Raw genomic sequence first — 27,874 nt, 5'->3', positions numbered from 1 at the left:
TGGAAATTGTATTTTAAATTTTTAACTTTGCAGGGTTAAACAAGGCTCTGGTTGCCTGTTATTACCTGTTTGTTATTGCCATGTCAGGTGTCATACTTTGCCAAAGCTGAGGTAGCTCTTTTCTCCTCCCGTGCAGCTTCCAATTAATTTCCAGTGTTGTTTTAACCAGGGTGAACAAAAAGGCTCTTTGTCCCAGTCCCCCAGCAGCCTCGGAGCAGGGAAGGGAAAGAAGAGAGATCTTTAAGAATGCTGCTGAGCAAGGACAGCCAGCTTAGGGGAAGAATCCTCTCTTGCCCAACCAGTGACCAGCAGGTTGTTCTGTCTTTAGACTGTTTGCCTGTTCCTCTCCCCCACTCAGGAGAAGGCTGGGTTCCTCCCAGGAATATGCCTGACCCAACACAAATAGCAGCAGGTGGGAATCCTGGGAATGCTGTGTTTCCCCAGGATTGTTTCCTCTGCTGACCCCTGAGAGCCCTGTGACCACAGGCTCTGTGTGCTGCCCATTCCCAAGGGGAAGTGATTAATCCACTTTCTCTTTAGTGCTGGAGCATCTGGATGCTTCCTGCAGGGTGATGGGGACATTGCCACTGAGTCACACCTGGATTTAAGCCCGGGCCAGGCTCAGTTTTGTCTGGTGAGATTTGAAACAAGATTTTTGAAAACCTCCACTGCATGGAGCCAAAAACCAGCTCCCACTGGAGTGTCTGTAAACTGGAGCCTCCAGGAATACCACAGGACACTTCCCCCAAGCCTAGGAAGCACTCAGAGGCATGGATTTGATCTTTGCTCTGTTGTGCAAGAGCTTGGCATAGAAGCCAAGTTCCTGGGGCATCACCTGTCTCTAGCAGAACTGGGATAACTCACTGGGACAGTGTCTTCCTCCTGCTGTAGCCCATTGCCCTGGTTAATGGGGTCATTGGGTCCTCTCTGGGCCACCAGGCAGAAGTGCCACCCCCAGCCTTTCATCCCACCCCTTATCTGGGAGTTCTGGGGCCAGGCAGAGTGCACTGGATGAGACAGCAAGTGCTTCCCGACTCCAAACTGCATTTGCCAGGAGGCAGAAATTCCTGCAGCTCCCCTTCACACCTTACTGGGCACTCGGGAGCACATTGCCAAACCCTCCTGGTGTGTTTGTAAAATTTACCTGCTACTTTCTGAAGGCTGGATGTGCCTGAAGGGTGTGGAGGGGTCTGACGTGACTGCGGAGCAGAAACCTGAACAGAAAGGGGAGGAGGCAACAACAGTGGAAGCTAAAATATTTCAGGATTGGAAGCGTGCCAAGAGAACTGTTTGCAGGAAACGTTTCTGTGCCGGCAAGGTGTAGGAAGTTTTTTCCTTCCCCCTGCAGTTAATGACCTTGCACTGGTGCCCGGCGGGGCCGGGGTCCCGTGTGTCCCATCGCGGCTGGCAGGGGGATGCACGAAGCGGCCGCAGCCTCGGGCGGTGCCAGGGCTCGGCGGGCCGGGGCCGGGGCAGCGGCGCGGTGCCAGCCCGGGCCGGTTCCTGTGCTTACGTCCCGCGGGCGTGTCCCTTAAATCCCGCACGGGAGCGGCGCGGGGCGGGCGAGCGCCAGCGGAGCCGAGCGGAGCGCTGTCAGCGGGGCAGAGATGGCCTCGGTGGGTCCCTCCGCAGCCTCCACGCAGCCCGCCCTGCCCTCCGGAGCCGCCGTCTTCAAAACCATCCCCTACGCCTTCATGCTGCCGGAGATCGTGAGTATGCCTCGCTCCGCTGCCTCACGGAGCCCGCTCCTGGCTAAAATCCCCCGAAGCCATCCTGAAGGCATCCTGACTGGGAAGTGACATCTTGTCTTTGAGCTTATGCTGAAGGCACAAAGTATTCCTGAAGGGGTTTTTAGGAACTGCTTGAGGACAAGGCGCACTCGGCTCCAATCACAGCCCGTGTGAGGGTCACCGGCTGCTGTGGGGCTGGGAGAGGCTGAAGAGCTGCTGGCTCATCCAGGGCAGACTACAGCTCTTGCTATCATGAAACAGCTCTCTGTAGAAATGGCTTGAAAATCAAGGCAATTTTGCTCTCTGTATCAAGTCGTTCCAGGGGTAGAAGGCAATTGGGCGTCTGGTAATGTGTGATGACATTCCATGATTCTTTCAATTGCTTCTGGGTCCAGAGGGCATCCGGTGGGACCGGGCCAAGATAGCACCTGATGTACTTTGTCATGGTGCACGGGGCTGGCAACCCACACACCCTGTGCTCCACAGGCACAATCCCTGCCCGTGGTGGCAGGCTCAGCTCCCTGCTGCAATTCCAGGGGTTTCACCCACTGCAGCTGGGATGGCACAGGGCAGCACGGGCTCATCCCGATGACCTCGTGGGCTTTTTGTGCTCAGTAAATATTTTGGGTGGATCCGGAGCGAGCAACTCGCTCCAGGCTGGTGCGTGGAGCTGAGAGGAGACTTCCTCATGCTGTGATTCCAAGCCCTGGATATTAACAAGTGGACAGGGCTGGGTTGCGACAACTGCTCACTTTTCCCAGATAAAAGCACATTTTCTGGCTTCTCCACCAAATCCCTCGGGGTGAGACATTTCCTTGTCTGCAAGGCGGCAGCAAACCCTTCCCTTTCGTGTGAACACTCATTTCCCATGAGTTTTAAGGGAAACTGGTGCCAACTTGCTTGCTTGCTTCCCATAGCACCGGGATGCTCTGGGACAGATGCAGGGGTTCCGCTGGCTGCTGCAGCTGGCCCAGGGGGGAGGCGAGGAGGGAACTGGGGAGGAAAAGAGCTTTTCCTCATCCCACACTCATCAGAGGCGCCTGTTTGTCCCCGGCAGGTCTGCGGGACCTGGGTGTGGATCCTCGTCGCTGCTACCTCCGTCTCCTTGCCGCTGCTGCAGGGATGGGTGATGTACGTGTCCCTCACCTCCTGCCTCATCTCCCTGCTGCTCCTCTTAAGCTACCTCCTCGGCTTCCATAGGAACAGCGAGAACTGGAAAGTGCTGGTAAGGAGGGGATGGAACATGGGTGGATGTTGGCAGCAGCAATGAGGGCGCAGGATCACCATGGCTGGTGACCCACCAACCCTTTCCTCCTTTTGCCTTGACTGGAAAGTCCAGGGGAGCTCTGCTGCGAAATACTGCCTGGGAGGGTTCGGTCCCAGGCCTCTCCAGGCCCCTGTTCCCCTCTGGGGCACTCACAGGTGCCTTGTTTTGCAGGACAGTTTGTACCATGGCACCACGGCCATTCTGTACATGAGCGCCGCTGTCCTGCAGGCCAACGCCACCATCAACTCTGAGTTCGGCACCAACGCGCCCCTCAACTACCAACTCAACAGCGCCGCATCGGTGAGTCCAGAGCACCTGCCGGGCTGCAGGACACACACTCACCCCTGCAAGGGCAGCAGCACGTGCTAAAGCCACAGCAGAGCCACCCCAAGTGCCAACAGGGCAGAGCTTCAGCTCCTCAGCTCTGTGAGTTGTGCAGCTGGCGTTAGCTTCTCAGGGTGCACCAGTTCACGGACAGCCTGATGTGGCTGGATGCTGGGAAAAGCTGAGGCTTTGCCTCTCCTTTGAGGCTGGAGGGAGCTCTGGGCTGGGAGGCTTCCCCATGCTGAGAGCACTGGGAGGAGATGGGGTTTGACTCTGCCAGCTGACCCTTCCTCTTCTTCCTCTCATGCAGTTCTTCGCCTTTCTCACGACCTTCCTGTACATCCTCCACGCCTTCAGCATCTACTACCAGTGATCCTGGCAGCACCAGATTCACCTTGACAGGACGAGGTCTTTCCCAGTGTGAGAGACCTTGCTGTCATCCCAAGGTGTCCCTGCTCCAGCCCTGGCACCAGGCCTCGGGAACAGCAAGTCCTTTTGTACTTCGTCACAGGAGGGATTTTGCTGGCACGCGTTGGCGTGCCTGTGGGACATTTCCTGCCTTGTCTGGGGGAGGGACTCGCAAGGGGAGGGACTGGGTGCAGGCCCCAAGCCTCCAACACTGACATTCTGCCAAATATTGACAACCATGGGAAGAGAAAAAAAAATCACCGTTCCTTCAGCAAAAAATCTCCTTTCTTATGTAATGTGCCTTTCTCCGGTTCAGCTCCATCCCTCCCCAACACAAGTTCATAACAATGATACAAGATTGTGTTCCTTGACTTTTCAGATGGTTTCATTTGGTAAACGTTGTATTTGGAATAAAGTGTCAATGGGCAGATTTTGACTACTCTGTAAGCTGTGTTCACTGAAAAAGCTCATTTTACTTCCCAAGAGTTAGAAAAGAAACAGAAAATGTTCACTTACAAAGCTACAACAGATTGTAAACACGCAAATCATAGAACCCATAGGAAATTTCTAGATGTAGTACAAAACTACAGCGTGAAAAGAATGATTACATGGGAGGAGAACAGACATTTACAGCAGCTCTCCTCCCGTGTCTCCTGATTCCCATTACAAAACCTGTGGCTGTGGAGTCCAGGCACCGGCACCGCCGTCACGGAGCGCTGGTGTTACTGCTGTCCCTCCTCCGTGTCCTCTGCCTCGGAGTGACTGGAAGGAGCTCCCTCCTGTCCCTGCTCCAGGCAGTCCTGCAGCTCTGGGACGCTGTAGGCTCGCAGCACATCCCGGTAGAGCAGGTAGTCCTGGAGGCAGGCTGGCAGCGGCAGCTCCCGGATCACGCGCTCCGAGCGCAGGCGCTCGCTCCGCAGCAGGGACCGGATCTCCAGGCGGCACAGGTGGGACAGGGAAGGAAGGAAGGCTGGAAAGTGGAATCCCAAGTCAAACACAGAGCAGCTATTACTACACCAATATATTTACTAATAAAAAAGGAAATCAAGAGTGAACTTAATCTCCATTTTCTCAAATAACTCCCATTTTTTAACTCCAAAAACATCCTCATTAGCTTCAAGCACTTTAAAGGAAATATTATTAAATGACATTATCACTTGGACAGCTTAAAAATTCTTACAGACTCTTTTAAAGAAGAATTTTCTTCGAAAGGAATCATTAACAAAGACACCAAAGTGCAGTTTCTCAGTCACATAACACATGACCTGCTTTTCTGAAGGCTGAACTATGAAAAATTCCTGCACAACCAATTGAATCTTTTTGGATGGTCACATTTTGATTATGTTTGATTTTTATGGTTTGCATTTAATTACTGTCCAATGCTTAGAAAACAGGACAGATGCCTCACTGGAAATACAAATCAAATTAGAGAAGCAAAACATAACTAAGTCATATTGTCATCTCCTAAATCTCCCCACCTGCAGCCTGGAAGCTGGACACACAGAGACACTATTTTCCTGCCTGTATTCCTTACCAAAATGGCTCTTGGAAGTCCAAGTGAACTTCTCCTTGTATTGGGAAAGGTGTTGCTCCACAATTGGAGGAAGTCTGCTCCAATTCATGAACTCCAGGACAAAATTAAGGACATCCTCACTCATGGAGAAAATCCTGTGTAACAAAGACTTCTCTAAAATACCTTTTAAAAGTATTTGTAGATTACAGAATAAAAGACCAAAAAGCATCACATGTGATACACAAAGACAGTGACATTCATTCAGTGACTGAGTAGCAAACTTGTGGTGTGTTTACTACAGCCTGAAGAAAATACAAATATTTAAAAACTCTAATCCTGTAGTGCCCAATTAAATATAAAACATCACCAAGCTGTTGTTTATATGTGGAAAAACTTCAATAATAATAATAATAATAAAAAAATCTGACTGGAATTTTTGCCACATTGTGTTAAACAAAACAGTCTCAAACTGCATCCGTTTCCTCTCCTCCCAGCCTTGGCCCAGCTTCATTTCCCATTTGTTTCCCATCCCTCCTGACCTATTTCTCCCATTGAAATTTCTTCTTACCATGGCTGTATTAAAGTATCACACACACAATTTGCAGCTAAATTTGGGGGTTAAGTAGAGATGTTAGACATAAACTTGGGAAGTGATGCTTTATTGCTATTCTAGAGAAAGGCAATTTCCAGTTTGGCTTTCTTCCTAAAGAAAATTGTTTTACTGTCTCCAGACGTGACGTGTGAATGATTTATTTCAGACTTTCCACAACCCCTCCCGTTCCTGATGGTGGCAACAGATTATCAAGGGCCATCCTGTAGCAGCTTTGCACATTAGCATGGGATGTTTAAGTAAATAAAGACAAGGCTCCCTGCTTTACCAGAACCTGCACATGAAATTCACGGGGTTGAAGCCAGCCAGGAGCAGGCAGGGCAGCCATTCCTTGTATTCCTTCTGCACCGTGCTGCTGTAGAGGATGAAGTCTGTTAATTCCTCCTCTGAGGGCAGGGAACAGCCGAACCTCAGGAAGCGCCGGAACAGAGCAAACTTCTTATGGCACAGGCAGTGAGCCAAGTTGATGCCACGCAGGGTGATGCCATATTTCAGCAGGACATCAATGAACTGGTAATACCTGTGAGCAGGAGAAGGAACAGGGCATCCTGTGAGCTTTGCCTCAGAAAGCACCCACCACTTGTTACATCTGTCTGCAATAAAACACTTCAGAATGTTTTTATTAAAATCCTTTTATCATTACCCCCAATAGGATAAGGGCTGAGACTGTGACTGGTGTTGTCTTTTAGGGATTAGAGGACACATCACTCCACAGAAGTGGTGACATGTGTTACCTGCCTTGTTCACAGAGCAATCACCTGCTCTGCATCCCTTCTTAAATTATTTATTATAAAGCAACACCAGGACAGAAAGGGAAAAATGGTGTCCAAGGATTTTTAAAGGCAGCTTCCCAGGAGCAGGTCACAAACTAAATTCACTACTAACAAACCTCATTAATTTAAATGGCAGCCATAAATAATATGAATATTTTATATAATTATATATAATTATAAAATTATAAAAAATATTATAAATGTTATAATAAATATTTATATATTATAAATAAATAAATTTCAATCCATGTACAAAGAAATAATCTGTTAAAATCTGAGAGGATTCAAAAGCCGTTTTTGAAGATGTTTTCCTTAGTGCAGCAAGTGAGTCACACTGCAGGGCTTCACATTAATATTCCCAAGGAAATGGGAATAATAAGGAGTGTCTGCAAAGGGGGAAGACACTGAAATTCTGGAAAAATATTAGATGATAGACAGCTGTTGAGGGAAGAAGGCGGGAAACTACATGTTTAAAGTAAGTTAATTAAAGCAAATATGATTACGAATAACTCCAAAATAGAAGATGTTTGCTTACTGCTTTTGGAAGATCATGCACATGGGGGACCTGCAGCCGAAGTCTAGGCACTCCTGAGCATCTGGGCTGAAGCCCTGCTTGAGCAGCATCTCCAGGCACTCGCCATCCCCGCCGTACAGCGCGGAGTACACGGGGCTCACTTTGCCCTCGCCCTTGTCACACAGCCGGTCAGTGACTGGAATCAGCAGCTCCAGTATCCTGCAGGTGTTTAAAACCACTGCTTTCTGATCTCATTGCAATGATTAATCTTAAACACACGGCTATTTTTTCACAGGGTCGTTGCAGCTTTGGAAGAAAATCGTGGTTTTTTCACTCTTGAATTTGCAGCTTTATAATTCCATACACAGACCCCTGGCAAATGTTGTGCTTTGGGATGGATTTGGGCTGGAAAGAAGTATTTTAAATCAAACCAGGGACAGCTACTTACTGTTACCCAGAAACTCTTTTTACAGCAACAGAACACCATTGCACATTAAATCCCAACTCCAAGGAAGTTTGGAAGCAAACTGTAAATGTGAGTTGCAAATGAAACGAATTCTTAGTTCTGTGAAACAGAAAAATCATTCTGTTCACACCTCACACCCCAGGCCACATCACATTAGTGGCAAACACCAGTTCCTCTGCTGCTGGCACCTACTGGTGCTGCATAAGAGTTGCCAGTGATGTGTCATCATTTATAAACTTAAGTGCTGTCCATGTGTGAATCATGGAGTTCCTGAGAGATCCTTCTCCCCAGTGGTCTACTCCCAAAACTTCCTTCCACTCTTGGCTTGCTGCTGTGGAACTGACTTGTATATCTGAAATTGGGCAAAGCTGCAAATGCATCTCTGGAATGATTAAAGAAACTGTTTTTGTGGCTTTGATTTTTTCTGGTTGGTCCAGCTAATTCAATATTTGCATATAATTACTTCTGCTACTTAATATAGAATTCTAATTAGCAGCTGTTCAAGTCATGTATAATGTATAACACGGTTATTTGCATTTTTAAATGGAGAAGTAAAATGGCCATGGAGTGAATTGGTATCTGGTTCAGGACTGTGGAAATCTCTCTAAATTCATTAGGTTATGGATCAAACCCAGGTTAGATGCCGAATTAAAAATCATATAATCACAGAATGGTTGGGGTTGGAAGGGACCTTCAAGGCGATCCAGTTCTACCCCCTGCCATGGGCAGGGACACTTCCACTATCCCAGGCTGCTCCAAGCCCTGTCCAACCTGGCCTGGAACACTTCCAGGGATGGCACAGCCACAGCTTCTCTGGCAAACCTGTGCCAGGGCCTCACCACCCTCACAGGAAAGCATTTTTCATTAATATTTTATCTAAACCTACTACCTCTCAGTGTGGAAGAAACTATTAAGAGACACTTAAAATACAAAAATAATCAGAACTTCTAAACTACAGTTTGAACACTCAATTTTCCCCCCTTTTAGGGCTGAACTTCCTCCTTTGGGGATCAGATTTGTGTGACCAGGACCTTCTGTCTGAATGCCTCTGCAACCACCTACTTTGCATGGCCCATCTCAGCTGCTGCATGGATGGGTAACTGCCAGTTATCCTCGTTGCAGTAGAGGTTTGGGTCTGCCCCTGCAGCCAGCAGCAGCTTCACACAGTCCAGGTGTCCCTCCTGCGCAGCAATCAGCAGGGGAGTGGCCCTGTCCTTGGCCTGGCAGTTGACGTCCGCACCTGACACAAGACAAAACCAAAGTCACCTCCATCAGTCATTATCTTTCACAGGGTGGCTTCAAATTCAGCAAGGTCTCCTCAGCAATAAGGAAATAAAACCTCTGACATTGGAAATGATGATGTGCAGGAGCAGAGCTCCAACTGCACTCAGTGGGACTTGCTGGGAGCGTGGCCAGGGAAATGGAGGATGGTGGTTACCGTGGGACAGAAGCAGGCGCAGACTCTCCAGCTGGCCATACTGAGCAGCCACAAACAGAGGGGTGATTCCAAAGTCATCACGACAGTCCTTGCTGGCCCCTTTCTCCAGGAGCATTTGCATTATCTCAGTGGAACCCTGAAATCAATGTTTTTATTCTCAACCAGCAGGAAAACGAGGAAATCACACAATCCGTTTTTGCCCACGCGCTCCAGATAGAAATAATAAAACCCATAATATATTCAATATCCTAAAGATACACTTAAAAATTAATGGTAAAAGAAATTAGGCAAGTTCAAATTGATCACTTTTGCACACTTACATGATAAAGTCATTTGTATGTGTCAGAACCATTAAGCCAACATATTTTTAACTACAAGCTTATGCCTGCTAGAGTAGGTTAGGAAAAATTACCCGACAAAAATGCAATAATTATTAAACAAATTATTATCCCCCAGAATACACCAGTTACACCAAAATTACACGATGTGCTCACAGGTTACCTGAAAGGAAGCTTGGTGCAAAGAATTCCATCCAGACCAAGAATGAGAACCTTCAATATTTGCTCCGTGTTGGAGCAGGAACTTGACAACCTCTGTATGTTTATTTTCAACAGCTTCCATAGAACAGTAATAAAAAGAAAAAAATCTTATTGAAGGACTTGAAAAAGAAATAATTCAAGTACTTGGATTTAAAAGCTCAAAATGTCTCACTGCCAACTTCCTGAAACAACAATTATAATTCCTTCAAATTAGCCCATTATATACTTGCTTGCCTTTTATATTTAGATCCTCAAAACAGTGTTGGGGAATGGAAATGATGCCAAATTCCCCCAAACTTGGAAAAGACTTGGAAACAAAGGTAACATGGCACACATGATGTCTGGGCACAGAGGCAAGTAAACCGATAAACGTATTTAATCAGAAGATTAAGACCCTCAGGATTCTCCTTAACAAAGGTTTTAAGCATTCAATTAGGTCAAACATAAGTAACAGAAAAAATACTAAAACAATGGACTTTAACTGCCAAACTAGGAATGTCAAAAATAAGTTTTTTTACAAAAGAATTAGGGAGGAATTATAAAAATCAAAAAGGCTTTGAAAAAGCCTCATACAGATGTAATCCTGAACCTCCTAAAGTTTTTCTGTGCTTGATGCAGAAAATATATTTGCTTTTATAATTTATAATTTGCTTTTATAATTTGTTTTAAAACACTGTCTGAAGCAGATTTACCCATAAGCAAAAGGTTATTTCCACACCTCTGAGTCTAAAGCCTAATTATTTAGGGCTACAAAAAGTTGCAACACGGCAGGCAAGTAAGAAACTCCCGTGAGTTTAAACTCGGAGAAACTCGAGTTTTAACTGGTGAGTTCAAACTCTGGGACTTGAGGGAAGCTCTTGTCACCTAGGAAGAGTGGGGTGGTGGCAGATTCGGTGGTGACATTGTCCAGGTCAGCCCCAGCTTCCAGGAGAACCCGGAGACATTCCACAGAGCCGTGACGGGCTGAGAGGTGCAGAGCACACATCCCTTCAAACGTCCTCGAGTGGATGTAGTCATCAGCTGGAGCTGCAGAGGAGCATAATGAGGGGGAAAAAGGGATATTTGGCAGTGAATTACAAAATACAATTTTTTTACGAAAATAACAGAGTTATTTGAGATATGTGGCCTATGGAATACCCATGAATATGCTGTTATCACCTCAAGTATCACCCATGAACGGCAATATGTCAATTTCTACTTAGCGCAGTTGGGAAACTACACAGAAAAATCCCCAAACAAGAACAGGATAAATCCATGCAACTTGTATTTTCTATGACAGGGTAATTTAACACAAAACCACACCATTTCCCATTAGGTTTTCCTTACCTGTATCAATGAGCAGCTTCAGGCACTCACTGGAATTGTGTGCTGCCGCTTCGTGGATGGGCAGCCACCTCCTGTTATCCGGGACATCGACGCTGTATCCTCGATTTATCAATTCCCTCAGAATCTCAACGTTTCCTTCTCTGGCTGCAAGGCCCACGGCCGAGCACCTGTCCGAATAGGCTTCTGTAAAATCCATCCCTGCATGGAACTCTGCAGCAGGAGGAAAGGAGTAAAGGGAGGAAAAAAAAAGAGATGTGTGTTGGTACAATATAGATATGAGGGTGGTTTCGTTTGTTTGGCAGAGGATTTGGTTTGTAGGGAGATAGTGGTTTGGGGGGCTTAGGGAGAGGTAATTGCCTGGTGTGAAAAATGCCAGTCATTTGTTTTTAAAATTTTTGTAAAGTTTAATAGTAATAAAATGGTTATAAAAATAGTAATACAATTAGAGTAATAATAATTTGGACAATTTGAATTAGGACAATACGAGACAATAGAAACAAAGAGTTATGGACGTCCAGGTACCCTTTCTGGGCAGCATAAGCCCGAAAAAGGACTCACGTTAACCAAGGATTAATCCTTAAAAACAATAACCTGTTGTACATTCATACATCTCATACATGATGCATAAATTCCATTCACACACAGGATTCTGTCTGGTCATTGTCGACTTCTTCCTCTGAATCCTAAACGGCGCCTTCAAGCCTGAGCCAGGCAGGAAGAAGTTCATTTCTTCTGATAATGGAGCAATAAATTCTCTTTCTCTGAAGGATTTAGGTGTCCTGTGGCTGCTATCTCAGTGCAAGTCCTTTCTTTGGGAAAAAAAGTATCCTACATAGCCCAGTTTCTATTTTTTGTTATAACCTAAAAATATATTTAACACACAACTTAAGAGAATTAACACAGCATTACTTTCTAACACAATACATATAATATTAATTTTAATATTTGCGAAAAGCCAATCATAAAATATACATTTTTCACACCTGGGGCTGTGAGAAATGAAACCCAATTTATCACAGGGTGGGTTGGGGAAGGTCGTGTGTGGGTTTTGAGGGGAGATGGCTGAGGTTTGAGGTGAGGTGGTTGTTTGGAAGGTGTTTGGGGATTTAAGGGGAGGTTGAGTTGGAGGAGAGATGGTTGTTTATGGGGTTAAGGGGTGGTTCTTTGCGGGGTTTGAAGGCAGAGATGGTCGGGGGCTTTGGGGCGAGGTGATCGCTTGGGGGGATGCGGTTGTTTGCAGGATTGGGGGGTGAGGCAGGTGCTGGGGGGAGGTCGGTTGTGGGTTTGGGACGTGGTCGCTGAGGGGTTTTAGCGGGGACGATCGTTTGTGGCCTTGGCGGAGGCTGTCCGGGCCGAGGAACAGCTCCCTGAGAGCCGCCACAGCACCGGCCCGGCCGCACCGGGGCCGCCCCGCCGGCGCTCGGGGCCGCCGCCTCCGGCCGGGGCCGCCCCGCGGCTCTGCGCAGGCCCCGCCGGGCCGGGCCGCCATGTGGGTGTTCGGCTACGGCTCCCTCATCTGGAAGGTGGATTTCCCCTACCAGGAGAAGCTGGTGGGGCGCGTCCGCGGCTACAGCCGGCGCTTCTGGCAGGGCAGCACCGACCACCGCGGGGTGCCGGGCAAGGTGAGCCGGGGCCGGGGGGAGCGCGGCCGCCGCGTCGGGCCCGGCTTGGGGCCCTGCCCCGCGGCCGGAGCCGCCCGCTAGGGCTGCACAGAAACACAACAGCAACAAACACACCAACAGAAACGCACCGACAACAAACATAACGCGCTTTAAACAGGGCTCAAAAATGCCCGCATCTGTCATTCAGGGCGTTAAATGCCCTCGGTGAGGGGCGGGTGTCAGGCTGTGCACAAGGAATATGACAAGCCGGAATTATTGACCCAAGTAACCCCCGGCTGTGTTTTAACTTATTTTACTCTCAGGTGAAAATCCATGGATTAGGAAATATTTGGAGTTCTAAAATTCTTCACTGTTTGGAAAAGGAGAAAAAGAAACTAAAATTCCAAGTGAACATTCCCACTGTCATGTGTTTTTAAGCCACGGGGGAAGGATAAGGTATAACCTTGCACCCAGGTAACTCCACTGTAAAACCTGAAGCGGCTTTAAGAGAGAAAAAGCATCAGGATTATTTTAAAGAACATGTCTTGGCTTCGTGGAAGGGGCCAGATGAAACAACACTCGTTAGAATATCAAACACCATAAAATACCTTGCACAGAGCTCAAAGAACACAGCTTGAGCCACCACTGACACACATTAAAGAACAGCAACGAGGAAAAAACAGTTCTTACAAATATACAGCAAATTACTTGTTAGCTGCATTTTAAAAATATTTTCAGAGGATTATTCCCAGTAGTACAAACAGTACTTAATTCCTCTGATCAATAAGTATTTAGTAATTTGTTTCTTAATGTTTGTTTTGAGTAGTTCAAGGCAAGACAAGGACTCTGCAAGCAATTAAGTAAATATCCTGCCCTTCCTTAGGCAAACAGATCCTTCTTCCTTCACACAGCCCACCTGAACATGAAGTTCTCCTCAGTACTGCCCTTCATATTAAATCAAATCAGATTTAAATTAAATTTAATGACTTCAGGCAACAGTTACAGACATTCCTAGCAAGGGCAAGAAGTTGATTTCCATCCACTACAGAATGTCTCTTTAATCCGTAATTCACAAAAATCTTCATGACCCATTGCAAGTGCACAAGTTAGAGAACTATCAATGACTATGGAAAAAACAATCCAAAAGGAACACTGAAGTTATCTTTGGTGTATCATGGGAACAGACTCATTTCTGCTCAGGAAATAGGAGTCATTTAGTGTTCATGTAGCTTTATTGCCTTATTTTATCAGGCAGGTCAGGAATAAATTGCTCACGCTGGGAGAGAACTAATTTGATGCCAAAAGCAGCAATTTTAAACTGCAGATGTAGTTCAACATAGGGTTTTATGTTTTAAAGTTTTATACAACAAACTTCAACTATTTTATTTCCAGTATTTACAAACTGGCTTCTTATTTTTTCCTACAAGAATGAACTTCCTGGGGAAAACAAACCATTTGCAAGGTATCCTCCCTCCACCCAGTGTGGCTCCAAGGACTCCTTGAGGATAGTTTTGCATTAATGAAACTCTTAATTATCATTGTTATTGTATTGTTAATTAATTGTCAGTGTTTTAAATTGCAGTGGAATTGAGTCTGGGCAGCACACGTAAAGCCAGGACATTCAAACCCTCCCAATTTCTGACTGCCTTTAATTTTTGTATCACAGGCACTGTCCACCCAGAATTTAACATGTTTATTTTATCTAATACACATCCAAAGCTACTATCCAGAAATACTTACACTGGATCTGGACCTTACTGGAATTGTGCTGCATTAGTGCTGTGAGCGTTTCATTCCTGTTCCTTGGTTTTTTTTCTCATTTTGGTTTGGTTTTGCTCATGATTTAGGGCAAAAACCTCTGACTGAATGATGATTTTGTCTTTTAAATTTTAGCCTGGAAGAGTTGTGACCCTGGTTGAAGATGCTGAGGTACAGTACTGTTGCACAGAATGTCCTGTTGCATTTCCACTCATTAATTTTTGCTTTTCTACGAGCAGATAACTGTCTTATCTTCAGGGAAAAGTTCTCTCAGTGTTTCCCAGAATTACACCAATGATTGTTTCAAATAATCAATATAAACTGGAAGTAGTTTGGGTCTGTTATTACCACAGGGATATTTTAAAGTATATTCTGGAATAATCACTTTGGCTATCCAGTTGTGAGATGTAGAATTTGATAGAAAGATATATCAAACATGCATGATTTGACATCAGCATTGAATGATAAATGTAATTGCTTTAATTTCAGCTTCACAAGGTTTGACCAGATTGTGAAGGTATCTCAGCACACCACACCAGTTCAGATGTGTAACAGGTGTAGGTGACCCTCAGGTCCTTGCCCAAGTGTCACTAAACACAAGGGACCTGATCAAAATTCCTTCAAATTCAGCATTATTTAAATTTGTCATTTTCAGACATAAATTTTATGAGGTCAGGGAGAAACGCTGTGTCCTTTTTGCCAGCTCCTTAGTGCCCTGTACCAAGCTATTTACTACTCCAAATATTAACAAAACAAAAAATTGTGGAAAATCTCAGCCTTAGCAGAAAGAGGACGATCACTGTTTTCACTGATAATTGCCTGGATAAAGCAAATTCAGCATTATTTAAATTTGTCATTTTCAGACATAAATCTTATGAGGTCAGGGAGAAACTCTGTGTCCTCTTTGCCAGCTCCTTAGTGGCCTGCACCAAGGCTAATCACTCACTACTCCAGATACAAACAAAACAAGAAGTTGCTCTGTTAAGAAAACCTTAAATGCAGAGGATAAACCATTTCATTGTAAAGGAAATAATTCCTTCCCTTGGCTGCTGGTGTCAAGCCCTGAAAACCAAAGCTCTGGGCACTCTGACTCGAACAAGCCATAACCTGTCAGTGCCTCGTTTTAATTTTTAATCCTAATCTAAAGAATAACCCCAAAACAGCAGAACGAGGATGATCACTGATAATTGCCTGAATAAAGCAGGGACTGAATACTTTGGGACTCTTAACAAACACTGCAGAAAGCAGCAGAAGGGCAGGTGTGACTGTGTTTACAGGGGTCTCAGGTTAAGGCAAGAGATGAGGATCCGATTCTATGTTTCAGAAGGCTTGATTTATTTTATGATATCTATTACATTAAAACTATACTAAAAGAATAGAAGATTTCTTCAGAAAGCTAGCTAAGAATTGATAAAAAAGAATGATGGCTCGGACTCTCTGTCCGAGCTAGCTAAGCTGTGATTGGCTATTAATTAAAAACAACTAGCATAGGCCAATCAAAAATCTATTTGTTGCATTCTACAGCAGCAGATAATCAATGTTTACATCTTGTTCCTGAAGCCTCTCAGCTTCTCAAGAAGAAAAATCCTAAGGAAAGGATTTTTCATAAAAGATGTTTGCGACAGGCAGGAAATCAGTTTCCTGAAAGCTTTGCCTAAATGCAGCGATTCCCGAGTATCCCTCTGACCACATTTCCTCGGGCAGGGCTGCGTGTGGGGCGTCGCCTACCGACTGCCAGCCGGGAAGGAAGGAGAGGTGAAGGCCTACCTGGATTTCCGGGAGAAGGGCGGCTACAGGACCACCACGGTGATCTTCTACCCCAAGGACCCGTCAGTGCAGCCCTTCGACGTGCTGCTCTACATCGGCACCCGCGACAACCCCAACTACCTGGGCCCCGCGCCGCTCGAGGACATCGCGCGCCAGATCCTCGGCGCCGCCGGGCCCAGCGGCAGGAACACCGAGTACCTCTTTGAGCTGGCCAACTCCATCAGGAACCTCGTGCCCGAGGATGTGGATGAGCACCTCTTCTCCTTAGAGACACTGGTCAAGGAGCTCTTGAACAAGCACCAAAATCTCAACTGTCTGTGAAGTGACCTCGTAACAGGCCTGGTTCTGGTGTCAGAGTTTTAAACCCTGGGAGGAATGCTCGTCTGTATTGTGCTGTCCTAATTAGTGCTGCATATCTTAATTAATGCTGCATTCAGAATAGGAGTTGGTTACTTAAAACTGCCAAAATCATTCTTCCATTCTTTCTCAAGAAAGGAGAGCAGCAAAAGTCTTCTAGGTTCGAATTCGGTATCTCAGCTTTTCATCCAAAGACTACACCTCAAGACAACCACTTAAACTTCTCTTTATGTTTTATTATTATTTCAGGTTTAAAATAAATCTTTAGAATATTTTTGAGGTCAAAATTGGCATGCAGAAACAAGTTCCTTAGATTTAAGTGATAGTTTGTTCTGATCCCAGACCACAGTGCAGGAATTTTAAGTGGTTGGCCTAAATTCTGTAGCAGAACATTTATATCAACATTCAACTCCTCTGAAATAAAGTTACGCCACTGAATTAGTCATCTCACCCTTCATATGTTAATTTATCCTTAAATGCAGAGGATAAACCATTTTATTATAAAGGAGATAATTCCTTCCTTCGGCTGCTGATGTCAAGCCCTGAAAACCAAAGCTCTGGGCACTCTGGCTCAACCAAGCCATACCCTGTCAATGCCTCCTTTTAATTTTTAATCCTAATATAAATAACCCCCAAACATTAAAATTAACTAAGAGCATGACTTGAAGTCACAACACAGCAAGAAGAGAAATTTTCATCTCTGTTACTTCAGGTGCTGTTGTGGCCCCCATCTCTTGGAAAATCCCAGCTGCAAGGATAGATTTTATTTCAGGGATTCACCAACAGAAGGTAATTAAGGGAGGAACCCTCTCTCCAGTAACCTTAGGGGTGTGTTTGCACATCTCAAGAGGGTTGGGAAGCCCCATTTAGGCTGGTAGGCTTCCTGATGCAATCCATCCCAACTTGGACTTGCTCCTCAAAAGTTTATTTTTATTAACTTTTAACCGAGTATATTTTTATATCTTAATATAAAAGGTCTTGTTTCAAACACCACGTAACATCCTGTTTTCCCATCCAGGGAATGTGTAAGTGTTTAGTGGCAGCCTGGAAGCCTGGATTCTGCATCTATAATTGCAACAAAAGCGTGGTTTTCCCCTAAAAAGGTTGACCTTTTGTGTTCTTTACATCTTCCTGGTTTATATTTGTGAAGGTAAAGTGTGCAGTGGCACTCTCTGCTTTCTTGAATTTTTTTTTTTAGATTTAAAAATTCTTTCCTCAAAAACTTATCCTTGTTCCTTAAAAGAGGGCAGGGGATCCAGAGCCATCAGGGCTGATCCTCCCTTTAAAATGCTAATTATTTAAGTACTGTGATTCTGTGTAGCTCCACATTCTCTGTCTTTGCCTCCAAGGCTTTGTGTTCTTTGCTTCTTAAATGCATAAACCATTGCAATAATACACGTTCCTGTGTACGACTTCAGTGCAATAAAAACGCATTACAATGACTGACGGGCTTGGAGATTTCCAGAAATGTTACGTTTAAACTGTGTCTGTCTGAGGGTGGACATCAAGGGGTGTGTTCATTGTGCCTCGCTATAAAATTGTTGTTGGGGCTGGAAATGACAAACAACACACAGGGGCTGCTATAAACTGTGGCACATTAGGAATTAATTAAAGCGTGGGAAGGATAAATAGATACATTTGTTCTTGCTGTGCGGGATTAAAGCCACTGCTCTGCCCTCAGCTTTGGTCCCTACCAAAAAAAAAAACCCCTTCCAGATCTGTTACCTTAAAAATTTTATGCCATTTAGGCTTCATTTTTTCCCTGACTGGTTAAGCTCAGTCTCTATTTATGCAAATACAGATTTATATCTGTAGGCTTCACTACACAACCACGCACACAAAGCCACTGCTAAACCTGTTCTCAAACAGTGTTTGGGGAAACAACAGGCACATCCATGACTATTCACAGAAGATAATGCAGAGAGGAGGCAGAGGGAAATCCAGACTTCAGGGTTGGGCTCCATCATCTCCAAGCTATTTCCAACCAGAATAACTCCAAGGCTCTGTAATAAGGGCATTCTCTGTAGCATGGCCAATTAATTTCTCACTCTTACATCCTTCAATTATTTATCTGCTCCATGTTTCCCATGGATCAGGTGGGACTGGCCTAACCTGCTTTGATGTGAAGACTGTTTGGGTTCTCAGGTGTATAGATACACACACAAATATACACATGGGTGTATAGAGAAACACACAGAGAGCCCTTGAAGTGCTCTTTTACACTCATAACCTCGTACCTGTTGCTTATGTTTAACCCTTAGCGCTGCCACTGCTGACCAAAGTTAATTACTCGCATCCCATTCCCCTCCCCGTCCTTTTACTCGCCCCCATTTTACCCCTCGCTCACTCATTCCCTCATTCACACTCCTGCCTCCCTCACACTCCTGCCTCCCTCACACTCCTCCCTCACACTCATTCCCTCACCTACACTCCTCATTCAAATTCCTCACTCCCTCACACTTCTACTCACTCACTCACTCACTGACTTACTTCCATCACTCACTTCCATCACTCCCCCACCCCTCACCCCGCTCCTTGGCTCGCTCCGTGCCCGCCCGGCCCCTCACCTGCGGCGGCGAGCGCTGCCCCGGATGCCGCTGCGGGCGGCGGGGCGCTGCCCCGGTTGTTGATCGCGGCTGCCGGAAGCCGACGTGGCGGCGGCGCGGCGCGGCCTCGGCGGAGCCGCCGGCCGGCATGAGGGGCTGCGGGCTGCGGCCGCCGAGCCCGGCCCCGGCCCCACGGAGGGGCTGCGAGCTGCGGCCGCCCTGCCCGGCCCCGGCGCTGCTCTGCGGGCTCCTGGCGGCCGTGGCCGCGGTGGCCGAGGGCGGCCGAGCGCTCCCGCAGCTCAGCGACGACATCCCGTTCAGGGTGAACTGGCCCGGCACCGAGCTCAGCCTGGTGAGCTCTCCCCTCACCGGAGGGCCCGCACGGCCGCGCCCCCGCGGAGGGGCTCGGAGCCGCCTCGGCGCTCAGGGGGGCTCGGGTGGGGCTGGCCCGCCGCCGGAGGGAGCCCGGCAGCTGGGAGAGAATCCCGGGGGATCCTGTGCCGAAAGCGGTGGGGGGAGAGCTGGGGGTGAAGGGGGATGGCTGGGGCTGGGGGCTGTAGTAAAGGTCTGAAATGGGAGAGCAGGAGTGAGGGGGCATGGAGGGGATCGGGCATCTGGAGGGGATCAGGGAATAGTTGGAAGTAGAAGATCCAAAGCGAAGGCAGCAGCAAGCAGCTCCCAGCCAGCTAAACCACCAAACTCGCGTCTTGTGGTGTAATTAAATCCCAGGAAATACTCTGAAGCGCCGCTCAGGAATTCAGGGGTGTTTCTAATGAGTAGCATTAAAAAGCCCCTGCCTGGCTGATCATGGGTTGGTTGTTTTCTCAGCCGACCACCGGTGTCTTGTACAAGGAGGACAATTATATCATCATGACCACTGTGGATAAAGAGAAGTACAAGTGTCTCCTGCCATTGATAGCCAGTGGCAACGAGGTGAGTTCAGGCGAGTGATTCTGTAAATATAAACTGTAGCTGAGTCTTTATACTGTCAGTTTCAATATCATGAGATGTCCTTTTGTTGCAGGAAGAAGAAAAGGACTATAAAGGTCCTACTCCAGGGGAGCTGCTGGAGCCTCTCTTTAAGCAAAGCAGCTGTTCCTATAGAGTATGTTACTTTTGTCCTGTTCATTAAATGCCAATTAAAAGGCTACAGGCCTGTGCATGTCAAGGTTTTAGGGTAGTAAATTAAATACTAACACAGTCTGAAACACAATCTTTATGCCTTAATATTGCTGACAAAATTCTGTGTGATTAGAGATGTCAGAATTCAGATAAATGGGTTGCTATGGATTATAATTATATATATATATATAAAAAATATATAAAATCCATATAAATATAATCCATATAAAAATATTGGTTTTTTTCATTTAATTTATTTCTTTGTTTTATTTGTGTGAAAGTCAAGGAAGTCTTTTCTGTTGTCTTTGTTTGGGCAACACTGAGACCACTAGCTGTGCTCTTGTTTTTGAGGGTGCTCCAGCATTTTGCTGCAAAAGCCAACATTTGGGTGGTTTTGTGGTGTATAAATACATCTAAAGTTAATTTTTAAAATGTATTTTATTTCTCAGATTGAATCTTACTGGACTTACGAGGTGTGCCATGGGAAGCACATCCGTCAGTACCACGAGGAGAAGGAAACGGGGCAGGTAGGCTGCAAGCAACCCCCTTTCCCACTGGCACAGTGCTGCTGAATTGCTCCTGCAGACTTGAGTTTTTGTAATAATTTAGCCATAATTCCACTTTCTTCATGCAGAAAAACTGCATCTTTACTGTACAGGACATATTTTTATAGGGTTATCAGAAGGCACTGTGTCAAATCTTGCTGGTTGGCAATACACTTAGTTCATTGCTCAGTACATGGTATTTTGCATGTCAATTAAACTTCTGTATTTTTAGTTAGTTTACATACTGTTTTATTGATTCTCATGAGACAGATCTCTTGTTATTACAGATTCCATTTGTTCTTCACTATAGAAGTAGATTGTTGTGTTAATGATCTTTCATTTCCAAAATTGCAAAATTGTTTTGTATGGGAACTTGCAAGCTGTCTGCACTTAGAAGTGATAGCCTAGTTTTGGCACTTTAGCAGAGCAAGGCCTGATTTCATAGGGCCTTTCTTTTATTACTTCTTTTATCTGTTTGCAACATTGAAGTCCCTGAAATAACTTAGAAACTGGTAACTGATGTTTGTTTTGATTGTAGAAAATAAACATCCAAGAATACTACCTGGGGAATATGATAATGAAGAGCCCGTTGTCAGAACCAGGTGTGTTTTGGATTATTTCATTCTGCTGATAATGAATTTTTTGGGTTTTAATTATTCCTGTCTGACCAGTTTGAGGGCCTTTTTTTAGAGAACCTGGCACAGATCCTCTGAAATACTTGAGTGCCTAGAGTGGGACTTGGGTGGAAATGAGGTCGCTGAGCCCCAAACTCAAGGGGCAGTTTGGAATAGCTGATTTTTGGAGCATGTTTTGCCTGCAGATTAGTTCAAAGAAATCCACAGGCTAAGTGGTCATTCAGGGTTGATGGAAAGAACAGAAGCAGAATAGGAAAACATGACCTAGGCTGGGGTGTTTGTTTCATTCTAGGCCAGTGTGTGAAAGGCAGACACCATTGTTTTCCTAGAAGCGATGAACTGGAATGCTGCAGTTTCCTGGGGGGGATTTAGTGCTGTTCATCCCACTTCTGGATCTCTGGCTGCAGCCCTGAGTGAGGGATCTTAGTCCTGGAAAGAACCAGGGCTTCAGCACGTGCCTTGTTTGGCTTTTCTGGGTGGGTGGGTGCAGTCTCTGTGCAGGGGTGCCTCATTCTGCTGCTGCACAGAGCACAGAATGTTTTGATTGGAGTCCCCCATTTTGTGGGGCTGGATGTTGAAGCCTGATGGGACCTCAGGTGACCATAGCTGAGGCTGTCAGGCTGTTGTCCCTCTGCCCTTCCTGCTTAGGTGGCAGATTGTGTCCTGTGTCCTTTCCCTGCTTCCTATCTGGCACCTCCTGCTCCTTCCAAAGCACCTGCCTGTTTCCTGTCCAATTCCCACCCTTCCCAAACAGCTGCAGTGACGTGTTCTGCAGCCCTGCCTTGCTGTCAGGGCTGGATTTGGCCTGTCCTACCAGCTCCAGGTGGTTTTGTGATGAGCTGACGTGTATTTTGCTCTGTTTGCTGTGGGCCTCAGATCTCTGGTTGTTTCCTTTCTTTCCTCTTTTGCACCTGCAAGTGGCTCTTGGCAGTGTATAAAGCACCAGCAAATACACAAACCAGAAAAGCTTCTCTGTGAGATTCCTTTTTTTTTCTCCAAGTGCACAAACTTACCTCGTTCTTAATTATTCCCTAGATCAAGAAGAGAAGGAAAATTCCAAAGATGGGGCAAAAGAGGCAAGTGAAAAACATCTGTTTTAACTTCTGCCATCAATAGTGGAGGCAATTTATATATATATTTAATCATAGAATCCCAGAGTGGTTTGTGTTGGAGGGGACCTCTAAGATATCCAGTGCCACCTGCCATGGGCAGGGACACCTTCCACTATCCCTCATCCAGCCTGGCCTTGGACACTTCCAGGGATGGGGCAGCCACAGCTTCTCTGGGAAACCTGTGCCAGGGCCTCCCCACCTTCACAGGGAGGAATTTCTTCCTAATATCCAGTCTAATGATAAGATGATGTAATTATTCCCCTCCCAAAATGAATATCAAGAAATGGAACTGTTCCTAAGCTGCAGTTCTCTTGCTTTTAATTACAGTCACAGCTCAGAAAATTTATTTAGTCTTGCTGCTCAAATTACTTACTTGCAATTTATCAAAGCCCTACAGCACAAAATCCCTAAGAGATGGAGCTGACTTGCTGACCCATCCCATAATAGTCTGTGCTTCCCTTTCCCCTTAGAGGACTTCCCCACTTGTTTAGGCCCCAAAACTCAACTCCTGAGCAGCTGGTTCTATAGCAGAGCAATGGCAATACCTGAAGCACGCTGGAGTTTGGAATTAGTGAGAACAGGTTGGACCTTGTTGCCAGTTCCCCTTGTTTGTGATGCTGAAATGAAGTTTTTGTGTCTGTGGCCTTTGGAATAGCCCAGGGTGGTGGTTATGTAGGGTTCTCAGCAGCACCCAGGCCTGAGGAGCATTTTGAAAGTCATGTGGGGGCAGAACGTGGCCTGTTCTGGTGGCAGTGGCAGCTGTGCCTCTTGGAAAGCCAAGAAAACCAAGTGTTTTGCAGTGCAGCTTTTTTTTTTCCTTCACCTTCAGAGGAAATGAAGTCTTTTTATTGCCTTTTTCTTGGGCAGTATTTATGACGCACTTGCCATGTCAGGATTTCCTGGAATCTCTTATCAGGCAAGGGCATGTTGGTTCCTTAATCTCGTGAATGTCTTCACTGGTTGTGGAGCAGTTTCTGGGAGGAGTCAGTGGCCTGGGACAGGGTGACGTGGCTTGAAAGCCAGAGCAGGTGAGGGGCAGAGAGGTCCTGGATCCCTGGAGTGTCCTGACCCCAGAAAGCACCTCTGTCTTTTAGCACAGACCCCTGCCTGTTCAGCACTGAAAACCTTCAGCAGCTCAAGCAACCTGGGTAAAAAAGAGTTTGGGCGCTTTGGGAAGGCAGGAACTCCAGCTAATTCCAGGATAGAGATTTACCACTTAGGGAATTAATGTCTTAAAGAGGGAGCTGGATGGAACACAAAGGAGCAAACCCGAAGGGAGCAGACTGGAAGGTGTGACAAAGTGGGATTTACATTGTATACACCATTAACTTCTTTAGCCACATCCACCCGTGCTGTGGGATAAGGAGCAGCCTGGGCAGAGAATACTGAGAAGTGCAGTGCAGGTACCAGGGTGACTTTGCAGGGGTTTTTTTTTTTGATTCTTTAGAGCCTGGTGCCAGTGGGGTGAACACCAGGACAGTTTGGATGTTGCAGAAACACTGAGCAGCCACACAGGGTCTGATTTTAACCTGGTGATGCTGGCTCTGCACACAGGAATAACATTTTTTGTTTCAGAGGAGTCTCAGGAGCTCTGCTGTGGTTATGACCTGTTCCTTTCCCTCACCCAGATCCCCACAAAGAACATTGAAGGGCAGATGACACCCTACTACCCCGTGGAGCTGGGCAATGGCACTCCCTGCAGCCTGAGGCAGAACCTGCCCAGGTCCAGCACAGTGATGTACATCTGCCACCCCGAGGCCAAGCACGAGATCCTGTCCGTGGCAGAAGTCACCACCTGTGAGTACGAGGTGGTGATCCTGACCCCGCTGCTCTGCAACCACCCCAAGTACAGGTACAGAGCACCTCTGTCTCCTCTTGGTTTGGGATTTCTTGAGGGATCATCTTCGTGGTATTTGAAAACTGTAGATACCATGTGTGTACACTTTAAAAGTCTATAAAACCAAAAAGTATCTTCTCCAAGCATAACCTTGACCTTGACTTTAGCTGTTCCCAACATGAGGAGCTTCTTAGAAGCCATTTCCTTATGGAGAATTCACAATTTCAGTGTTATTTTGTCAAAAATGAAGTGTAGGTTTCTTGTTTCCTCCCCTTCCCTGAACTGTACCACATATCTGAGGGTCCCCCTGAGTCTTTGGACCTTCCAAGGGATGTAAAGAGAACTGCAAAGGGAATGTGCTATACAGACAAGGGGGAATAATGGACAGGATTCCTGGATTTACACAGATGTTGGAACAAGTGAGTATTTAATCAGGGATCTGAAACAGGCCACAAGGGCTGAAGGCAAAATCCTGCATTTTGTAAACACATGGCAGTTGGAGTTACTAAGTGCTAAAAACATTTTTAATGTTTGATATCCACTGTAAATTTTCTCATGTGGATGGGTTTGGTCATACTCTGTTATCTTCTGCACTTATCTGTTGCACTGTTATCTGTTTAATGTGTGAGTCTCTTCAGCCTCTGGAGCAGTAGGACAAAAGCATAGAAGGTGCACAGGGATATTGTTCTGTTGCTTGATAAGGATAAAATCTGGAGCTGCTGCCTCCTTCCAAAGGGTTCCTGGCCACCAGCAGGAAACACTGAAAATAAACACAGGATCATCGTTCCCCCCCTTACGTCACCCTGGTAAAAAAGGAAAGGTGGAGGTGGCAGCCTGGGAATGCTGCCCAGTGACATCACGGGGATCACAACCCAAATTCCAAGTTCAGTGCACCTTTTTTCCTGTTGTGTGTTCCCAAAACAGCCCTGAGCAGTGCCTCAGCCTCTGGGGCTTTCCCTGTACACCTGGCATCTCATCCAGCGATGCACCTGCACCACCTGAGCAGCAGCAGATCCAGAAGCTCAGAGCACTGATTCCTGTACTTGAAGGTGTGACAGTGACATGTTCTTACCTTGCTGGGCAGGTTCAGGGCTTCCCCTGTGAATGACATCTTCTGCCAGTCCCTGCCAGGATCCCCACTTAAACCCCACAACCTGGAACAGCTGGAGAAACAGCAGGAAATGCTGAAGATGCCTTTTAGGAGGGTTAAGGAGGTGAGATTTGTTTCATTTACTTTCCATTTTTAAGATATTTTGTAAGATGATGTCAGTCTTTCACTTGTCTTTAAGCTTGTTGAAACCATCTGTAACTCACCCTATTTGGAAGGAAAACAAAGCAAGTGTGGGCTCCTGATTTAAATTTTTGTAGTCTTTGTAGCCTACAGTTCACAAATGTGTGAAGATTTTGAGTGGAATTTTCTTTCTTTCAGCTAAAATTGCCCAAAACAGCCAGCCTGATTCAGTGTTCAGTAACTTCATATAACTTGTAAGACTTTGTAGGGGATTTAATTGTATCCTTTAATTGCAGGAAGAAATGCCTTCAACGAAGGAAGAGAAATTCTCTTCCATCCACAAGCCTGTGGCTGTTGGGAGCCACCAGCTGCTAACGGTGGGGACAACCCACATCTCCAAACTGACCGATGAGCAGCTCATCAAGGAATTCCTCAGTGGCTCCTACTGCTTCCATGGGGTGAGCAGCAAAGCTATGTGGAGTACATCCTAATTTGTGTACTTGTTTAGTTTTTATCTTAAACTGAATTTCAATAGAAATGTTAATTTGAGCAGACAGTGAAATGAAAGTAGGTAACAGCATTAGCCATGAAGGATTTTCATTAACTAACAAATGCAGAGTTTTACAGCTGAAACAGCTGGTTTAGGGTCTGGGGGGAAAAGGATGGGTTTGTTTTGGGGTGTTCTGTTTGTTTTAGGGATTCTGTTTGGTTCTTTCTAACACTGAGGTTGTTCCTCTCCCCAGGGCGTTGGCTGGTGGAAATACGAATTCTGCTACGGCAAATACGTCCACCAGTACCACGAGGTGTGTTCAGAGAGTTCTGTTCGTTCCTTTAAGTTCCTGTTAAGAAAATACAGTCCTCTGGACAGGGTGTAGTGGTCAGCTTTCCCTTTTTAGGATAAGGAAAGTGGCAAGACCTCCGTGGTGGTGGGTACGTGGAGCAAGGAGGAGCACATCGAGTGGTCGAGGAAGAACGCGGCCAGGACCTTCTACCTGCGAGAGGATGGCACCCAGACAGTCAGGTACCAACCAGGCTCTCACACCTGGGACACAGAGCCCAGCCCTGTGAAATTTGGGTTATCAACAGGTAAAATAAACTGCCAAGAGCAGCATGTTCAGATTTACCCCCCAGTCAGCATCACAAATAAGGAATTCAGCACTTCGGGTGTGGCACAGAGGAAAATCTTTCAGCACTGAGCAACTCTTTCCCTCTGCAGTAACTGCAATGCAACCTCTTACTATATAATAATATAATAGCTATATAGAACAGTAGTATAATATACAGTATAATAATACATAATATAGTATACTAGTTGCTGTTTATTACTATATTAAATACTTGACCAATGACGAGGTGCTGGATCACACTGCTGAACTGACTGCTTAAAAATTGTGTTTGATACTTCCCAAACTCTTCCATTCTGATCTTTCATGGCAGGATGGTGTCTCATTTCTATGGAAATGGAGATGTTTGCGACTTGACAGACAAGCCAAGGCAGGTGACTGTGAAATTGAAGTAAGTGGACTTTTACAAAGTGATGTTTTGTGTCTGTTTCCTGGGTCAGAGGGGAAAATGCTGCTGTTGTCATAAGGCTCAGAAGGCAGTAGCTGTTAACTTAATAAAATGCTGCAGACAGCAGTGAAATACATGTTACTGTGTGCTTATTGCCTACCAACTCCCCAATTTTTCCTCTGTTTTCAGATGTAAAGAATCAGACTCCCCTCACGCTGTGACCATTTACATGTTGGAGCCTCACTCTTGCCAATACATCCTTGGGGTACGTACAGACACTCCCTGAGGTCAGGGCTGGTAGTAGAGCACATCTCCAGGATTATGTTTAAGGTGGCCCCTTTCTCCCAGTGACTGTTCCCAAGATTCCTGCAGGGCTGAGTTCATGGTTTGGTCTCTCTGTTCCAGGTGGAATCTCCAGTCATCTGTAAAATCCTGGATACAGCAGATGAATACGGGCTCCTCTCAGTGCCCAGCTGAGGACAGCAAAGCCCCCAAGGCCAAATCCTGGCCATTCCCATGGGAACAGTGTCTGTGAGCTGACAAAGGCCTCACCAGCACAGCTCTCCAAGCTGAGGGACTCGTGAACCACTTTGTGTATAACTATGTGTATATAAGAGCTTATTGATAAACTTTTAATGATTAAAACCTTGTCTTGCACTTCCTGCCTGGCTCGTGTGTGGCACGTTCCCCCCTCGTTGATGCCATTGTTAAGGTGTAAACTCGACTCAGAAAAGGCACAAAAATAACTGAAGCTTCAAGGGAGGAGTTCAGCTGCCAACAGAAGGAAAAGGTGAAGCCAACACTTCCTGCTCAGGAGCCACAGCACCACTCATGGTTTTCCTACTGTTCCTGCTGTCTCCCAACACCACTGTTACCTCACTCTTAACTGCTGGGAATTGTATTCTCCTGTCACTGTACCTCACCCATCTTCAGCTGCTCTTTC

At 46.0% G+C, this 27,874-nt stretch overlaps 4 protein-coding genes across 8 annotated transcripts; 3 read left to right on the top strand and 1 right to left on the bottom strand.

The window, feature by feature from the left end:
- The first annotated feature begins 1,287 nt into the window (after positions 1-1,287).
- Positions 1,288-4,171, top strand: MALL (mal, T cell differentiation protein like). Of its 2 annotated transcripts, XM_030946043.1 has the most exons (4): positions 1,288-1,709; positions 2,788-2,955; positions 3,169-3,297; positions 3,632-4,171. In XM_030946043.1, the coding sequence occupies exons 1-4, from the start codon at positions 1,608-1,610 to the stop codon at positions 3,692-3,694; spliced, it is 462 nt and encodes a 153-aa protein (XP_030801903.1). In that variant the 5' UTR covers positions 1,288-1,607; the 3' UTR covers positions 3,695-4,171. The 2 variants fall into 2 exon arrangements, with proteins under 2 accessions (XP_030801903.1, XP_030801902.1); XM_030946042.1 differs by lacking the exon at positions 3,632-4,171 and having other exon boundaries at positions 3,169-3,467.
- ASB3 (ankyrin repeat and SOCS box containing 3) lies at positions 4,113-19,001 on the bottom strand. 3 transcript variants are annotated; one of them, XM_030946038.1, is made up of 10 exons: positions 18,959-19,001; positions 10,909-11,118; positions 10,447-10,608; positions 9,545-9,657; positions 9,044-9,179; positions 8,668-8,845; positions 7,161-7,358; positions 6,121-6,372; positions 5,264-5,397; positions 4,113-4,699 (listed from the first exon to the last, which is right to left on the bottom strand). In XM_030946038.1, exons 2-10 carry the CDS (start codon positions 11,102-11,104, stop codon positions 4,452-4,454), a joined length of 1,617 nt encoding a protein of 538 aa, XP_030801898.1. In that variant the 5' UTR covers positions 11,105-11,118; positions 18,959-19,001; the 3' UTR covers positions 4,113-4,451. The 3 variants fall into 3 exon arrangements, with proteins under 3 accessions (XP_030801898.1, XP_030801899.1, XP_030801900.1); XM_030946039.1 differs by lacking the exon at positions 18,959-19,001 and adding an exon at positions 12,447-12,535; XM_030946040.1 differs by having other exon boundaries at positions 4,179-4,699; positions 6,127-6,372.
- On the top strand, positions 12,381-17,833 carry CHAC2 (ChaC cation transport regulator homolog 2). The gene is made up of 3 exons (XM_030946041.1): positions 12,381-12,530; positions 14,403-14,438; positions 15,972-17,833. The coding sequence occupies exons 1-3, from the start codon at positions 12,396-12,398 to the stop codon at positions 16,353-16,355; spliced, it is 555 nt and encodes a 184-aa protein (XP_030801901.1). The 5' UTR covers positions 12,381-12,395; the 3' UTR covers positions 16,356-17,833.
- A 125-nt stretch (positions 19,002-19,126) lies between the features above and the next one.
- Positions 19,127-27,597, top strand: ERLEC1 (endoplasmic reticulum lectin 1). Of its 2 annotated transcripts, XM_030945186.1 has the most exons (14): positions 19,127-19,289; positions 19,766-19,870; positions 19,962-20,042; positions 20,509-20,586; positions 21,143-21,206; positions 22,275-22,315; positions 23,980-24,203; positions 25,273-25,402; positions 25,716-25,877; positions 26,163-26,222; positions 26,316-26,440; positions 26,857-26,934; positions 27,121-27,196; positions 27,337-27,408. In XM_030945186.1, the coding sequence occupies exons 2-14, from the start codon at positions 19,808-19,810 to the stop codon at positions 27,406-27,408; spliced, it is 1,254 nt and encodes a 417-aa protein (XP_030801046.1). In that variant the 5' UTR covers positions 19,127-19,289; positions 19,766-19,807. The 2 variants fall into 2 exon arrangements, with proteins under 2 accessions (XP_030801046.1, XP_030801045.1); XM_030945185.1 differs by lacking the exon at positions 19,127-19,289 and having other exon boundaries at positions 19,745-19,870; positions 27,337-27,597.
- The last annotated feature ends 277 nt before the right edge of the window (positions 27,598-27,874 follow it).

Source organism: Camarhynchus parvulus, chromosome 3, assembly GCF_901933205.1.
Source record: "Camarhynchus parvulus chromosome 3, STF_HiC, whole genome shotgun sequence".
In the NCBI taxonomy this organism is placed as follows: domain Eukaryota; kingdom Metazoa; phylum Chordata; class Aves; order Passeriformes; family Thraupidae; genus Camarhynchus; species Camarhynchus parvulus.
Note: the sequence above shows the minus strand (reverse complement) of the source record. Positions and strands in the feature narration are given on the sequence as shown.

Excerpts from the sequence above, each read along its gene's own strand:
- MALL (XM_030946042.1), top strand. The coding sequence starts at position 1,608 with ATGGCCTCGGTGGGTCCCTCCGCAGCCTCCACGCAGCCCGCCCTGCCC. Across the intron at positions 1,710-2,787 it reads CCTTCATGCTGCCGGAGATC|GTCTGCGGGACCTGGGTGTG; the intron begins GTGAGTATGCCT and ends TGTCCCCGGCAG. Across the intron at positions 2,956-3,168 it reads GCGAGAACTGGAAAGTGCTG|GACAGTTTGTACCATGGCAC; the intron begins GTAAGGAGGGGA and ends CTTGTTTTGCAG.
- ASB3 (XM_030946038.1), bottom strand. The coding sequence starts at position 11,104 with ATGGATTTTACAGAAGCCTATTCGGACAGGTGCTCGGCCGTGGGCCTT. Across the intron at positions 9,180-9,544 it reads TGCACCAAGCTTCCTTTCAG|GGTTCCACTGAGATAATGCA; the intron begins GTAACCTGTGAG and ends CATTGATTTCAG. Across the intron at positions 5,398-6,120 it reads AATTTCATGTGCAGGTTCTG|GATTTTCTCCATGAGTGAGG; the intron begins GTAAAGCAGGGA and ends TTTGTTACACAG.
- CHAC2 (XM_030946041.1), top strand. The coding sequence starts at position 12,396 with ATGTGGGTGTTCGGCTACGGCTCCCTCATCTGGAAGGTGGATTTCCCC. Across the intron at positions 12,531-14,402 it reads ACCGCGGGGTGCCGGGCAAG|CCTGGAAGAGTTGTGACCCT; the intron begins GTGAGCCGGGGC and ends TTTAAATTTTAG. Across the intron at positions 14,439-15,971 it reads CCCTGGTTGAAGATGCTGAG|GGCTGCGTGTGGGGCGTCGC; the intron begins GTACAGTACTGT and ends TTCCTCGGGCAG.
- ERLEC1 (XM_030945185.1), top strand. The coding sequence starts at position 19,745 with ATGGGTTGGTTGTTTTCTCAGCCGACCACCGGTGTCTTGTACAAGGAG. Across the intron at positions 19,871-19,961 it reads TGATAGCCAGTGGCAACGAG|GAAGAAGAAAAGGACTATAA; the intron begins GTGAGTTCAGGC and ends CTTTTGTTGCAG. Across the intron at positions 25,403-25,715 it reads CTTTTAGGAGGGTTAAGGAG|GAAGAAATGCCTTCAACGAA; the intron begins GTGAGATTTGTT and ends CTTTAATTGCAG.